Here is a 16830-nt window from a genome sequence, read left to right as displayed (position 1 = left end):
CCAATCGCATTTATGGTGTGGCCGCCACCGTGTACCAGAGGGAACAAGGCCCACGATATTTCGGTTGGAAGCTTGATAGTGAAGACGGCGGGGAGCAGTCCGGGAGAGGCTTGCTGGAAGGCACACTGGAGACCCACTTCTGTGTGGGGAAGGCCTAGGGCTATCCATGGAGTTACCCGACTAGGAGCTTGGCCCTTGCATGGGATTCCTTGCGAGGGGTTCCAATGAGGACTAGGGGGAAGTTTGTGCGCTTCTCGATAGCTCGATAAAAATACCAGAGTTGTCTATAGGAGTTTGCATATCTCTACCTTACTCTTTAGCTTTCACATTTACATTGCAATCTTGGTTTGTGCTTTACTTTTCTAGCTTAGTGATAGGTTAGTTGATAGGTTTGGAACTTAAGTTGCATAACTCCTTTTTATGGTAGAGATAGCAACACACTAGCAAAACCATAATTGCATATTTAGATAGTTTATCTTTTGCATCGGTTTTTACTAAGGATTGAAAAAGAGGCCATAGTTTAGAGTTAGAGTTTTAAGTTGCCTAATTCACCCCCCTCTTAGGCGTCATGGTCCCTTACAGACTTCTTTTAACTCTTTGGAGTTTGGATTAATAAAAGGGAAAAACCTCAAGTCACAAGTGAGTGTGTAGTGGTACAAAAAGATCTCAGATGGAGAAACAACCAAAATTCTTCTAGTGTTGGGATCAACAGTGGCCTGTCAGTCGGCGGGGCATGGTGGTAGTGGCCAAAAATGGACGAAAAAAATCTCGTTCCGACTCGTCCCGTTTTCAATTTTGTTCTGCCCATTTCCATATTTGTGGGATCCCATTTTGTGTTTATGGAAATGGGAGAGGGGTTTTGATGAGGACATCACTTCTTCAGAGGTACCCGCTGATCCTCCAACCGTCATGCAAGGTTCAATGACCCGGGCTCGAAAGCGACAACTCAATTTAGAGGTGAGCTCGTTCTTAAGCGATACTTTTATACTTTTGAGAATAGACTACTACCTAATGATGTTATCTTACTTAGGAACATTAGAGAGGGTCATGAAGGACTTAGAGAAGTGATGGAGGTGATGATGACCAGCAAGGATGCCCAACACAAGCTGGAGGCCCAGTCCAACAAGAATTCGAGTCTAGTCTCAGGCCTCCAGGACTAGTCTATCTTAAACTGGTCGCCCAGGACAGCATCTAGACTCCAGTTTTCGATGATCCACATATGGATGGAAAGCTAATTTGATAAGGAAGCCAATCCAAGTGGTTTCACATCAAAAGATATTCGGAATCAATGGGAATCGTCGAAACAAGTTAGCATCCAGAATCTACTAGGGTGCTGCGACACCGTCTTTTGGTCCGTTGGACCATGTATCGAGTTTGGGCCCATTAGGGGCAGTGTCCTAGGGGTCTTGCACGACCCTAGAGTCTTCATAAACAGCCACCTCCCCTCCATTAGGGTTCAGGTTTTGCTTAGATTAATCTGTGAAGAACATGTTTCGCCGTTCATCGATTTATGAGACCCCAACTTCGTGAGTTTAATCATTCATCTGCAATCTGGTTGCATTCTTTCTTGTTCTTGCTTATGTTCTTCAGTTACGCAGGCAGGGAATTAGCCTTCTTGGCAAGGTCAACCTGGTTCGTGACTCGGTTGATAACCAGAGGAGCTGTGGTGCTAAGATTGCAGGGTTCGATCTTTCGATCTAAAGACAGATCGGTGTGTCATTCTCCTGCCACAATGATAGTTACCATTCACCTGACAGAAGATCGGGATCCCTATCTCTATTAAGTGGTAATCAGAGCTAAGGTATACCTGTTAGGTTCACATTTATTCCCTAGTTTGAGTGTTTCGCATTCGTCCCATAGTCCAGTGCCTATACTCGTTTTTTCTGTCCTAGAACCTTCGGCGCCATAGCCTTTGCATATTTAGTTTCAGAGTCCGTCGTGTTGAGTTTGTGTCCTGGTTAAGATCTTGTTGCTGGTTAGGTCGTGTTAGAGTCCTAGTTCGTGTGTTTTCCCCCATCATTTCCATCAAATCTTGGCTGTTGTGACCAATTTTGCACATATTATTCTCCGTTTTGTCCTCTAATTCGAAGCCAATTCTTAAAACTGGTCTAGTTTTCGCATATGAACTCCGTTTTTGACGTTCCATATATGCAAACCGATCAGAATTTTTTTGGATCTGTCCATCCCCGCCTTGTCAGGGTCGGAGATTTTTAGATTGGTCAAAAAGTGGTCACAAGATCCTCTTTTCGTGGTCACAAGGCTTTTGTCGATTTTGATCTAGTTTTCTGAAAATTCCACAGGCCACGTCTTTCACTTGTTTGAGCTCATATATTCTGTGGTTACTTCTTTTGTGCTCCTAAGTAAAGGAAAAATATAAAAAAAATAAAATAAAAAAATTGAAATTTCCCAAAAAACAACGATAGCCCATAAAATAGAAAAAAGAGGGGCAAAATAGGAACAATATCTAGAGGAGCACATAGAGAAGACCAAAGTGAGATGTGTTAGTGTGTATTGTCTGGTTCCTTATTTGTGTTGCTGTCTCCATCCACCATACTTATTTTCCTCACACCTATCACCTTGTTATCCACCATACTTTTGTCACACACCTGGTACTTGCAACACTTTAGACTAGCAATAAGAACAAGTACTTTGGACTATAATTCAGCATTACTTTCTGTTACTAACTTATGTGCTAGATATACATATTACTCTTTGTTTGCCTTCCAAGCTCCATAAATTCTTCAGATCAGTACAGACAAAGGGCTTTGCAATCTCGGTACCACTGCCTCACAGGTATCATGAACCAGCCGTCGGTTGTATCGCCCACTGTTTGCATTGGTAAAAACTTTGTAAGAGCTTGGTAAGGTGCCTCCACTTGCTGGGAAAAGTGACACCACTCCAACCACGTAGTCATTTGGTAGGGATAACTTTCATCGTTTATTCCTATTTTTGTGTTTTCAATGGCAGGAGGTGAACAGACAAGAGATAACAACCCTAAGGGTTTCAATGAGTGTGTCAGTTAAGAGCAACTACAAGCTGTTGTAGAGGATGCCCAAAAAAGGATGAATAAGGCTGTCAGGAAGGCCGTCACTAACGCACTAATTGAACTCAACATTGGCAACATGGAGAGGTTGGACAAACGAATTTCCACACTAACCGACAAGGTTACTAAGTTGGAAACATTGGTGGCGGTCAACAAGAATGACGTCTCCAGCAGCAACACCGATGGTCTCTTGCCAGAAGACATGGTGCATGATGTTGCTGGAAACATGGATCGAGCAGCCTTCCGACAAGCAAGATTACGACGGCGTCTTCGCCGCAACACGACAGGTATGGGTGGTGTCCACCACCATCAAGGTAATAATCACCATGTACCCGATGATCCTTATGCTAAGATTAAGTTCACAATACCATCTTTTTTGGGTCATTACGATGCTGAGGGATATCTTGATTGGGAGATGATAGTAGAACAAAAGTTTAGTGCCACCTTGTGCCTGAGCATCATAGAGTTCATCAAGCTACTAGTGAGTTTAAGGATTTTGCCATTATTTGGTGGAATGGGCTAGGTACAAAGGATGCTTTACCTGGTACATGGGAAGAACTTAAGGTAGCTATGCATGATTGTTTTGTTCCTCCTTATCATAGAGATTTGCGTAAGAAATTGATGCGTTTAGAACAAGGAGATAAATCTGTACAGGATTACTATGGTGAGCTCCAAAAGGGATTGATGCGCTGTAGTGTTGTGGAGGGAAATGAAGATGCCATTTGTCGTTTTTATTCGGGTTTGAGGCATGAGATTTAGGACATTGTTGATTATAAAGAATTTAACACTGTCAACCAGTTGTTTTAGTTTGCTATGCTTGAAGAAAAGGAATTGCAGGGGCGTGAATAGTAGGGCAAGAGCAAGGTCAACATCACATACACGCCACACTCGGCACCATCATCGGGGCTAACCAAGCCAACCACCTTTTGGCTGCCTCCTCCAGTGAGCAAGCGACCAATAGCCTCTAGAGTTTCCGCTACACCTAAGGCACCTCCCACACGACCTTCAGATTTAGGTAAAAATTCTTTGTAGATGCCTACCAAGAGTTCCTCATCCATTGCATCGATGGGACTTACTTCAAGTATTCAGTGCCACCGCTGCCATGGCAATAGCCATGTATAGAAGGACTACCCAAGTCAGCGGGCATATATTGCTATAGAAGATGGTTACATCAGCACCTCTAACATTGAGGATAAAGAAGACAAAGATGCAGATGAGGACGACGGCGAAGTCCTCAGTGACGAGGCCACGACGTCCTATAGGAGCATCATTGTACAGCGGGTGCTTAGCTCACAAGTCTAGCAACCTGAGAAGCTACAACGCCATAACTTGTTCTAGATTTTCTTCGTCATCAGTGACCGTCGAGCACGTGTCATTATTGATGGAGGTAGCTGCAACAATTCGGTGAGTTCTTATTTGGTCAAGAAGCTTGGCTTGACCACATGCCTACACCCACGTCCATACCATATTCAGTGGCTAAATGATTCTGGTAAAGCAAAGGTAACACAAACTTGTAGAGTTTCATTTTCCATTGGTTCTTATGCTGATTCTGTTGATTGTGATGTGGTACCTATGCAAGCTTGTTCACTTTTATTGGGTCGTCCTTGGGAACATGATAATGATGCTACACAGCATGGTAGAAGTAATAAATATACTTTTGTGCATAAAGGAAAGAAAATTACTTTGGTACCTTTGACCCCTGCTCAAATTGTACAAGCTGATAGAGAACGCGCTGCTAGTTTGAATGATGTTCAATCTGAAAATCAGCAAGTTGCTAATTCTATTTCCCACCTAAAAAGGATAAGTCTATATCTATTTCTAAGGCTGAGGGGATTAAATTAAAGGGTGGTGTTATGCTTGCAACAAAATGTGACTTTGCTGAAATTTCTGATGATGATATTTGCTATGCTTTGGTATGCAAACGAGCTATGTTTTCGCTTGATGATATTGTTAGTTTGGTACCTCCTACTGTCACTAACCTTTTGCAGGAATATGAGAACATTTTTCTAGCTGAGATACCCCCGGGGCTGCCACCTATGAGAGGGATAGAACATCAAATCGATTTGATTTCGGGAGCAACCTTGCCCAACCATGCTGCTTATCGAACCAATCCTGAGGAGACTAAGGAAATTCAGCGACAAGTCCAAGACCTTTTGGACCGTGGGTATGTATGTGAAAGCCTTAGTCCTTGTGCCGTTCCTATACTTTTGGTTCCTAAGAAAGATAGAACTTGGCGTATGTGTGTTGATTGTAGAGCTATCAATAATATTACTATTCGGTATCGTCATCCTATTCCTAGGCTAGACGACATGCTAGATGAGTTATGTGGTTCTATAATTTTCACTAAGATTGACTTGCGAAGTGGCTACCACCAAATTAGAATGAAACTTGGAGATGAATGGAAAACTACGTTTAAAACTAAATTTGGGTTTATGAGTGGTTAGTAATGCCTTTTGGTTTGACAAATGCACCTAGCAGTTTCATGCGCTTAATGAATGAGGTTTTAAGAGCTTTTATTGGACATTTTGTGGTAGTTTACTTTGATGATATATTGATTTACAACAAGTCTTTTGATGAACATATGGATCACTTACGTGCTGTTTTTAATGCTTTACGTGATGCACGTCTATTTGGTAACCTTGAGAAGTGCATCTTTTGCACAAATCGAGTTTCTTTTCTTGGCTATGTTGTAACTCCTCAGGGAATTGAGGTGGACGAGATGAAAATTGAAGCCATAAAGAGCTGGCCAGTTTCCCAAACCATCACACAGGTGAGGAGTTTTCTTGGTCTTGCAGGATTCTACCGCCGCTTCATCAAAGATTTCAGCACCATTGCTGCCCCATTGCATGAGTTGACGAAGAAAGGAGTGTTGTTTCATTAGGGAGAGGCGCAACAGGAGTCCTTTGACACTTTGAAGGACAAGCTTACACATGCACCATTGCTGCAACTTCCAAATTTTAGTAAGACTTTTGAGCTAGAATGTGATGCTAGTGGAGTTGACATTGGTGGTGTTTTGATGCAAGATGGTAAACCAGTTGCTTACTTTAGTGAAAAATTGCATGGTCTTGTTCTTAATTATTCCACGTATGATAAAGAATTGTATGCACTTGTTCGTTCTTTAGAGATGTGGCGTCATTATTTGTGGCCTAAAGAATTTGTTATTCATTCTAATCATGAATCGCTTAAGTATCTTCGCTCTCAAAATAATCTGAATCGTAGGCATGCTAAATGGGTTGAATTTATTGAATCTTTTCCTTATATTATCAAACACAAAAAAGGGAAGGATAATGTGATTGCTGATGCTTTGTCTAGAAGATATACATTGCTGTCCCAACTTGATTGCCGGATTTTTAGTCTTCAATCCATTAAAGAACAATATGCGCTTGATCCTGATTTTAAGGATGTGTTGCTTAATTGTAGAGAGGGATGCACATGGAATACGTTTATGATCAGCGAGGGGTTTCTATTTAGAGCTAACCGCCTATGCATTTCAGTTGGTTCCGTTTGTCTTTTGTTGTTGTAGGAGGCACATGGAGGCAGATTGATGGGACATTTTGGTGCCAAGAAGACGGAGGAGGTGCTGTCCACACACTTCTTTTGGCCAAGGATGAGGCGAGATGTAGAGCGGTACGTGGCTTGGTGTACCACATGTCAAAAAGCTAAGTCGTGGTTGAACCCACATGGTTTGTATATGCCTCTTCCCATTCCTTCTACTCCTTGGGCAGATATATCTATAGATTTTGTGTTGGGATTGCCAAGGACTAAGAGGGGGAGGGATAGTATTTTTGTGGTGGTTGATCATTTTTCTAAGATAGCACATTTTATTCCTTGTCATAAGAGCGACGATGCTATTCATATTGTTGACCTTTTCTTTCAAGAAATCGTTCGCTTGCATGGTATGCCTTCTACTATTGTTTCAGATCGCGATGCAAAATTCTTGAGTCATTTTTAGCGCACGTTGTGGAATAAATTGGGGACCAAGCTGCTGTTTTCTACAACATGTCATCCCCAAACTAATGGGCAAACTGAGGTTGTGAATAGAACATTGTCTACCATGTTGAGAGCAATTTTGAAGCGCAATTTGAAGATGTGGGAAGAGTGTTTACCGCATGTGGAGTTTGTATATAACAGGGTGGAACATTCAACCACCAAAGTAAGACCTTTTCAGGTAGTGTATGATTTTAACCCCCGTGCTCCTATTGATCTTTTGCCTTTACCTACCACTGAGAGAATATATAGTGATGCTAGAGAGCATGCTGATTTTATTCGTAAGTTGCATGAAACAACTAAAGTAAATATTGAAAGAATGAATGAAAAGTATAGAATTGCTGGTAGTAAAGGTAGAAAAGAGATTAAACTTGAACCGGGTGATTTGGTTTGGTTACATTTGAGAAAAGATAGATTTCCTGAGCTGCGTAAGTCTAAGTTAATGCCAAGAGCAGCTGGTCCTTATAAGATCATTGAGAAAATAAATGATAATGCCTACAAACTTGAATTGCCACCCGAGTTCGGGGTTAGTCCCACCTTTAACATTGCAGATTTAAAACTTTATTTGGGAGAAGAAGATGAGCTTGAGTCGAGGACAACTCTAATTCAAGAGGGGGAGGATGATGAGGACATCACTTCTTCAGAGGTACCCGCTGATCCTCCAACCATCATGCAAGGTCCAATGACCCGGGCTCGAAAGCGACAACTCAATTTAGAGGTGAGCTCGTTCTTAAGCGATACTTTTCATACTTTTGAGAATAGACTACTATCTAATGATGTTATCTTGCTTAGGAACATTGGAGAGGGTCATGAAGGACTTAGAGGAAGTGGTGGAGGTCATGATGACCAGCAAGGACGCCCAACACAAGCCGGAGACCCAGTCCAACAAGAATTCGAGTCTGTCTTGGCCTCCAGGACCAGTCTGCCTTAAACTAGTCGCCCAAGATGCATCCGGACTCCGTTTTTGATGATCCATATATGGATGGAAAGCTAATTTGATAAGGAAGCCAATCCAAGTGGTTTCACATCAAAAGCTGTTCGGAATCAATGGAAATCATCGAAACAAGTCAGCGTCCAGAATCTGCCAGGGTGCTGCGACACCGTCTTTTGGTCCGTTGGACCATGTATCGAGTTTGGGCCCATTAGGGGCGCGTCCAGGGGTCTTGCATGACCCTAGAGTCTTCATAAACAGCCGCTGCCCCTCCATTAGGGTTCGGGCTTTGCTTAGATTAATCTGTGAAGAACAGTTTCGCCGTTCATCGATTTGTGAGACCCCAACTTCATGAGTTTAATCATTCATCTGCAATCTGGTTGCGTTCTTTCTTGTTCTTGCTTGTGTTCTTCATTGCACAGACAGGGATTAGCCTTCTTGGTGAGGTCAACCTGGTCTGTGACTTGGTTGATAACCAGAGGAGCTGTGGTGCTAAGATTGCAGGGTTTGATCTTTCGATCTAAAGTCGGATCGGTGTGTCATTCTCTGCCACAACGATAGTTATCATCACCTGATGGAAGATCGGGATCCCTGTCTCTATTAAGTGGTAATCAGAGCTAAGGTATACCGTCAGGTTCACATTTATTCCCTAGTTTGAGTGTTTCGCATTTGTCCCATAGTCCAGAGCCATACTCGTTTTTCCTGTCCTAGAACCTTCTGCGCTATAGCCTTTGCATATTTTAGTTTCAGAGTCCATTGTGTTGAGTTTGTGTCCTAGTCGAGGTCTTATTACTAGTTAGGTCGTGTTAGAGTCTAGTTCGTGTGTTTTTCCCCATCGTTTCCATCAAATCTTGGCTGCTATGACCAATTTTGCACACATTGTTCCCGTTTTGTCCTCTAATTCGGATCCAATTCTTAAAACTGGTCTAGTTTTCGCATACGAACTCCGTTTTTGACGTTCCATATATGCAAATTGATCAGAATTTTTTTTGGATCCGTCCATCCCCACCTTGTCGGGGTCAAAGATTTTTAGATTGGTCAAAAAGTGGTCACAAGATCCTCTTTTCGTGGTCACAAGGCTTTTATCGATTTTGATCCAATTTTCTGAAAATTCCACAGGCCACGTCTTTCACATGTTTGAGCTCATATTTTCTATAGTTACTTCTTTTGTGCTCCTAAGTAAAGGAAAAATATAAAAAAAATAAAATAAAAAAGTTGAAATTTCCCAAAAAAACAACGATAGCCCAAAAATAAAAAAAAAGAGAGGGGCAAAATAGGAACAATATCTAGAGGAGCACATAGAGAAGACCAAAGTGAGCTGTGTTAGCGTGTGTTATCTAGTTCCTTGTTTGTGTTGCTGTCTCCATCCACCATACTTGTTTTTCTCACACCTATCACCTTGTTATCCACCATACTTTTGTCACACACCTGGTACTTGCAACATTTTAGACCAGCAACGAGAACAAGTACTTTAGACTATAATTTAGCATTAGTTTCTGTTACTGACTTGTGTGCCAGATATACATATTACTCTTTATTGGCCTTCCAAGCTCCATAAATTCTTCAGATCAGTACAGATAAAGGGCTTTGCAATCTCGGTACCACTGCCTCACAGGTATCATGAACCAGCCATCGGTTGTACCACCCATTGTTTGCGTTGGTAAGAACTTTGTAAGAGCTTGGTAAGGTGCCTCCACTTGCTGGGAAAAGTGACACCACTACAACCACGTAGTCATTTGGTAGGGATAACTTTCACCGTTTGTTCCTGTTTTTTTTCAATGGCAGGAGGTGAACAGACTGGAGATAACAACCCTAAGGGTCTCAACGAGTGTGTCAGTCAAGAGCAACTACAAGCTATTGTAGAGGATTCCCAAAAAAGGATGAATAAGGCCATCATGAAGGTCGTCACTGACGCACTAATTGAACTCAACATTGGCAACATGGAGAGGTTGGACAAACGAATTTCCACACTAACCGACAAGGTTACTGAGTTGGAAACATTGGTGGCGGTCAACAACAATGACGTCTCTAGCAGCAACACCGATGGTCTCTTGCCAGAAGACACGGTGCATGATGTCGCTGGAAACATGGATCGAGCAGCCTTCCGACAAGCAAGATTACGACGACGTCTTCGCCGCAACACGATAGGTATGGGTGGTGTTCACCACCATCAAGGTAATAATCACCGTGTACCCGATGATCCATATGCTAAGATTAAGTTCACAATACCATCTTTTTTGAGTCATTACAATGCTAAGGGATATCTTGATTGGGAGATGACAGTAGAACAAAAGTTTAGTGCCCACCTTGTGCCTGAGCATCATAGAGTTCGTCAAGCTAATAGTGAGTTTAAGGATTTTGCCATTATTTGGTGGAATGGGCTAGGTACACAGGATGCTTTACCTGGTACATGGGAAGAACTTAAGGTAGCTATGCGTGATTATTTTGTTCCTCCTTATCATAGAGATTTACGAAAGAAATTGATGCGTTTAGAACAAGGAGATAAATCTGTACAGGATTACTATGGTGAGCTCCAAAAGGGATTGATGCGCTGTAGTGTTGTGGAGGGAAACGAAGATGCCATTTGTCGTTTTTATTCGGGTTTGAGGCATGAGATTCAGGACATTGTTGATTATAAAGAATTTAACACTGTCAACCAGTTGTTTCAGTTTGCTATGCTTGCAGAAAAGGAATTGCAGGGGCGTGAACAGCAGGGCAAGAGCAAGGTCAGCATCACATACACGCCACGCTCGGCACCATCATCGGGGCTGACCAAGCCAACCACCTTTCGGCTGCCTCCTCCAGCGAGCAAGCGACCAATAGCCTCTGGAGTTTCTGGTACACCTAAGGCACCTCCCACACGACCTTCAGATTCAGATTAAAATTCTTTGCAGGTGCCTACCAAGAGTTCCTCATTCGTTGCATCGACGGGATGCACTTCGGGTATTCAGTGCCACCGCTGCCATGGCAATGGCCATGTACAGAAGGACTGCCCAAGTCAGCGGGCATATATTGCTATAGAAGATGGTTACATCAGCACCTTTGACATTGAAGATGAAGAAGACCAAGATGCAGATGAGGACGACAGCGAAGTTCTTGGTGACGAGGCCACGACGTCATATAGGAGCATCATTGTACAGCGGGTGCTCAGCTCACAAGTCCAGCAACCTGAGAAGCTACAACGCCATAACTTGTTTCAGATTTTCTTCGTCATCAGCGACCGTCGAGCACGTGTCATTATTGATGGAGATAGCTGCAACAATTCGGTGAGTTCTTATTTGGTCAAGAAGCTTGGCTTGACCACACGCCCACACCCACGTCCATACCATATTCAGTGGCTAAATGATTCTGATAAAGCAAAGGTAACACAAACTTATAGAGTTTCATTTTTTATTGGTTCTTATGCTGATTCTGTTGATTGTGATGTGGTACCTATGCAAGCTTGTTCACTTTTATTGGGTCGTCCTTGGGAACATGATAATGATGCTACACAGCATGGTAGAAGTAATAAATATACTTTTATGCATAAAGAAAAGAAAATCATATTTATTCCCTAGTTTGAGTGTTTCGCATTCGTCCCGTAGTCCAGTGCCATACTCGTTTTTCCTGTCCTAGAACCTTCCGCGCCATAGCCTTTGTATATTTCGGTTTCAGAGTTCGTCGTGTTGAGTTTGTGTCCTGGTCAAGGTCTTGTTGCTGGTTAGGTCGTGTTAGAGTCCAGTTCGTGTGTTTTTCCCCATCGTTTCCATCAAATCTTGGCTGCTGTGACCAATTTTGCACACATTGTTCCCGTTTTGTCCTCTAATTCAGAGCCAATTCTTAAAACTGGTCTAGTTTTCGCATATGAACTCTGTTTTTGACGTTCCATATATGCAAATCGATTAGAATTTTTTTTGGATCCGTCCATCCCCGCTTTGTTGGGGTCGGAGATTTTTAGATTGGTCAAAAAATGGTCACAAGATCCTCTTTTCGTGGTCACAAGGCTTTTGTCGATTTTGATCCAGTTTTCTGAAAATTCCACAGGCCACGTCTTTCACTTGTTTGAGCTCATATTTTCTGTGGTTACTTCTTTTGTGCTCCTAAGTAAAGGAAAAATATCAAAAAAATAAAATAAAAAGTTGAAATTTCCCAAAAAACAACGACAGCCCAAAAAATAGAAAAAAAGAGAGGGACAAAATAGAAACAATATCTAGAGGAGCACATAGAGAAGACCAAAGTGAGCTGTGTTAGTGTGTGTTGTCTGGTTCCTTTTTTGTGTTGCTGTCTCCATCCACCATACTTATTTTTCTCACACCTATCATCTTGCTATCCACTATACTTTTGTCACACTCCTGATACTTGCAACACTTTAGACCAGCAACGAGAAAGTACTTTGGACTATAATTCAGCATTACTATCGTTGTGCAGGCAGAGATTAGCCTTCTTGATGAGGTCAACCTGGTCCGTGACTCGGTTGATAACCAGAGGAGCTGTGGTGCTAAGATTGCAGGGTTCGATCTTTCGATTTGAAGCCGGATCGGTATGTCATTCTCCGCCACAACGATAGTTATTATTACCTGACGAAAGATCGGGGTCCCCGTCTCTATTAGGTTTTTCCGCCCGTTTCCGTGGAATCCCATTTTTATCCGGAATTGACCCGTATTTATTCCCTTTTTCATCCCATTTTCAATCTATGTGAGATATATCTAGAAATTGTTATGTTCGTAAACCTACTAATCACAAATTATGCATGTTAACATATTAACACATGGCATGCTAGTGAATATTGGACCGATAACTTCATACATGTATACTATTTTGTGACTTTGTTCATGTATACTTGAAAATTTTGATCATGTTATTCTAATTTAATTTTTCGGTTCTTCATCCATCTTTGTGTGTTTCCTTATTTCTTATATCCCCATCCATTTTTAATTCCGTTTTTTTTTCTCCGAACCCGATCCCGTTTCCGCTAAAAATATAGAAACAGAAACCGGAGAGGACTTTTTCCGCCCGTTTCTGTCTGTTTTCATCCCTTTATTCCTGTCATCGAGCATAGTAGATTTATTGATATGCCGATTCGTTTGATGCATGTCTGGACTGCCTGTGTTTAATCCTCATTTGTTTTTGTTATTATTATTATCAAGCATAGTAGATATATTCATGTGTAGATTCGTTTCCTGCATGTCTACATTATTGCTCATGTCTAATCCTCTATTGTTTCTGTTATCAAAGTATAGTAGCTAGATTGATTCATGTGTAGTGATGTGATATCCATGCCCAGTTTATGCTCGTGCCATGTAATTTTGCTACCTAACCAAGTTTACCTATTTATGTACATACTCTCTGGATTAAACTAAACCCGAAAAACCAAATATTCGAACATGCATCAGCATCCAAAATTCCTTAATTTAAGCATTATCAATTGCTTCACCCCTCAAACAATTCCAGCAGCTGAGACTCTATTTGCTCGATGCTGTACCTCGCAGACTTGTTCATCTTCTCTGAGTCACACTCCACATGCATTCGGTACAATGATGGGAGAACCTTGTGAGAGATTGCTTCGCGCAACTTGTGCCGCATCAGTGGATCAGCAACTTTCCAATGCTTGTGCGCACTGCAAGTCACCTCAAAAGCTGAAGTGAACTTGCATAACAACTGATGAGGCCACAATATTACCGAGAACCGGGTTTTCCTCTCAAGTGAGGACATAACCGGTGTCCAAGACACGTCCACATAGCCTGCAATGAACTGGTCGATTTGGTCCTGGCACCGTAAGAACCAGTTTTCTCTTAGGATCAGTACCAACTCTCTATTCTTCTCGGCTTCCTCGAGCATGAAGTGCACATTGTTTAAAAGGAATATCTGCTCCTGCCCTTGTAGTTGCAAACTCCTGGAATTCACGTTCAACATGAACTCCAAAGACCAGATCAGCCGCGTCACCAGTTCACCAAATGATTCTAGACCACCCTCTAGCATTGGATAGATTGTCCTCTTATGTTGAACTAGCAATCGTATATGATCCATGACATGCTTCGTAAAACGATGGACACCAGTATCAGTGATGAACAAATATTGTGATCTGACAGTATTGTTTAGTTCATCAGATAATTTGGCAAACATATCTGACAGTCTCTTGATAAGCTCTTCACCCTCTGCAACAACGAGCTCCTTAGTTTTCCCTGAAAGCAGTGATAAGATTGTTGGCAAACCATGATCCAGTGCTTGGTACACCATCACAACATCTACCATTTTGGATAGGTTACGTTTAGCTGCCCCATAACTGTTCTTGCATGACTGGTCAGTTGGTGGGTCCACCTGAAAACTGATATAATTAGCTGAGTCAAGCAACTTCATGACAGTTACCTTTGCAATTGCCAAGAAATATTCCTCCTTGATTTTATCGAAGGAACCAAAATCATGTGCATCCAATTGTCTTTGCATCTCATTCAGAAAACTAATGATAATGTGCACTGCGGATGTCCAGACTTTCAGTAGAATTTCTCTTGATTCTTCCATTTGATATCCAAAAATGTTGTCAATGTCAAGTATTTCAATGTACCTGTTGGATATAGGTGAAAACAAGGTTAATTGTCAGTATCAGACTCTTAGTAACATGGTATTATCTATATATCGAATTTGGTAGGCTTGTCTCAAGGAACCTGATTACCACTAACATGTCCTTATCTATATACAGTATCATCTACGAGACAAACAAACTGCCTTTCGGTAGTAAATTGTTTGCTCCCATGTTAAGTTGGAATTCTCCCAACCTTCCTCCTCATTAGTTCTTGCTTCTCCAAACTAAATACTCACTGCACCCTCCAAACAACTCTGCCATGTTTGCTTCTACTCCGCGCACGACCAATCGCTCTTCTTGAAAGTGCAACGAACTGCCGCACATGAAAATTTTCTTTGGACAAAGTATACAAAAAAGGAAGATATTATTTTGTCTGACCGTGACGGAAACACTTTAGGCCTTGTTCGGTTATCTTGGAATGGGGCTAGGAATTATTCCAGCTTAATCAAGCATATACAAATTAGCTAACCATTCCAGCTCGGAATCTTTCCAGGAGATGGTTTCTGCATCCATATCATTGCTTTACCTTTTTTTAAGGTTCATTTCCCCCTTACTTCAGCTTTCCGAGTAGTTAGAAATATTAATTAATTAGTTGAGGTTTCAAGAAATATGTAGAACATCAAATTAAACTGGAGTGAGATCAAGCGACACCCAGGCACACATTAATTACCTTGCAAGTTGAGCGCCGTGTCGATCAAAAGCTCCTCGTAGAATATATTCATATCCGCTCCCAACCATGACGCTCGCAATATCACGGAGGATCGACAATGACCTACGGTCGACATAAATCATTCCAGCGGCGAACGTGCTGTGACTTTGGACCGACGGTTCTTCACCTAGGCCCCTGTGGTACGAGCCATAGCTCGCATCGCTTGTGCCGCCGCTGCCGGTGGTGAAGGACGCAGAGGACGAGGAGCTCATCATCCGGGCAGAGTCCTGGGAACCACTGCGGCTGCGCCTGGCGGAATCCCAGAGGGAGGCCGGCGAGTGATCCCTCGCCGTAGCGTCGTCCAGCCTCCAGACCTTGAGGTGGCAGAACTCGTCCGCGAGGCAGGACATGACCGTCTCGAGGAGGCTCTTCTTGCGCTGATCGATGTCCCCTGACGTGTCCAGCCGCTCCAGCCGCTTCGCAGCAGCGAGGTACCTGTCGAGGCGCTGCGCGGTGCCCCTGTCCCTGTCTGGGAAGAACTCCCTGGACTCGGGGTTCAGGCATATCGGGATGACGATGGATCTCTCGATGCTGTGAAGCTCACGCTCTAAGCTATCAGCTTTCTCCCTGCACATATATATACATATACAAATATATACTTGGTTGAATGGTTGGCAAATATATCCGTTTCTCTCCAAACTTGAGTGCGCTGGTTATATTTATATATAGAAAGAATAACCTTGCGCGCGATGCCATTGATGGCCGGGACGAGTCACCGACGGTGAGGTACCGGGTAGAAGCTGGATAGCCTCCACGAACACAAGAATCACCGGCGGCGGGGAGGTAGTACCGGCGAGAAGGATAGCCCCCATGGACACGGCCCTCCATGTCGCTGGGGAACTGGGAGCCCGCGGTGAGGCCAAGCCGCCCTCCCCGGACGCGATCATCTCGGTGACTCTCCCCGCCATCCTCCTCGCCCTCGCGTGGCCGGAACAACCCGCGACGCAGGCCCGACGTGGAACGGTGGTGGCGCGGACCAAGGCTGCCGTGCCCGTGGGCACGTTGCCACGGCTCTCTTGGCATGATGCCAACCTCGGGATCGATCCGGCCGATCAAACAGTGAAACGTCTCTTGCTAGGAGCAGCTAGTCTACTTATTACTAGGCTACATTGTCTACCTCCGATCCATACTTATATAATCAGTGGATGTGCAAGATTTGGCTTCCGTTGTTCCATTATTGTTTAAGTCGACGCTGAGCGCTAGCTGACGAGGCGGATTCAGCGACGCATTACCGGGCTAAAATGCCGATGTTTACAACAAGTAACAGTGACACGAAAACGTCACAGTGGGCGAGCCTCCAATCATAGTTAAGAAGAAACTGCGCTAGCTCCATCAAAATATTCAGAGCGGCGTTGATTTTATGCGGTGTTAGGAAAACGCATGACGGGATCACGGGAAGCTCTCTATCTAACTAGTCTTAGACTCTGAGCTTTAAATAGTCAAGGCCTTAATTATAAGGCGTATTCCGCGAAACTTCCATTTGCATGGCCAATATGTATGTGTGCATAGGATCCATATTTGCCAAGAAGGTACGGCAAAATATTTGATGGTGCAAGGAAGATGTTTAGTAGGAAGATATATCTTTTTTTACTCGCTAAAAA

General features: G+C 43.0%; 1 protein-coding gene across 1 annotated transcript; it reads right to left on the bottom strand.

Annotated features, from left to right (window-relative positions):
- Positions 1-13370: 13370 nt before the first annotated feature.
- On the bottom strand, positions 13371-16252 carry LOC136458232 (exocyst complex component EXO70B1-like). Its single transcript, XM_066458212.1, has 3 exons — positions 15909-16252; positions 15191-15796; positions 13371-14502 (listed from the first exon to the last, which is right to left on the bottom strand). The coding sequence occupies exons 1-3, from the start codon at positions 16250-16252 to the stop codon at positions 13371-13373; spliced, it is 2082 nt and encodes a 693-aa protein (XP_066314309.1).
- Positions 16253-16830: the final 578 nt, after the last annotated feature.

The sequence above is a fragment of the Miscanthus floridulus genome, chromosome 6 (assembly GCF_019320115.1).
Source record: "Miscanthus floridulus cultivar M001 chromosome 6, ASM1932011v1, whole genome shotgun sequence".
Taxonomy (NCBI): domain Eukaryota; kingdom Viridiplantae; phylum Streptophyta; class Magnoliopsida; order Poales; family Poaceae; genus Miscanthus; species Miscanthus floridulus.
Note: the sequence above shows the minus strand (reverse complement) of the source record. Positions and strands in the feature narration are given on the sequence as shown.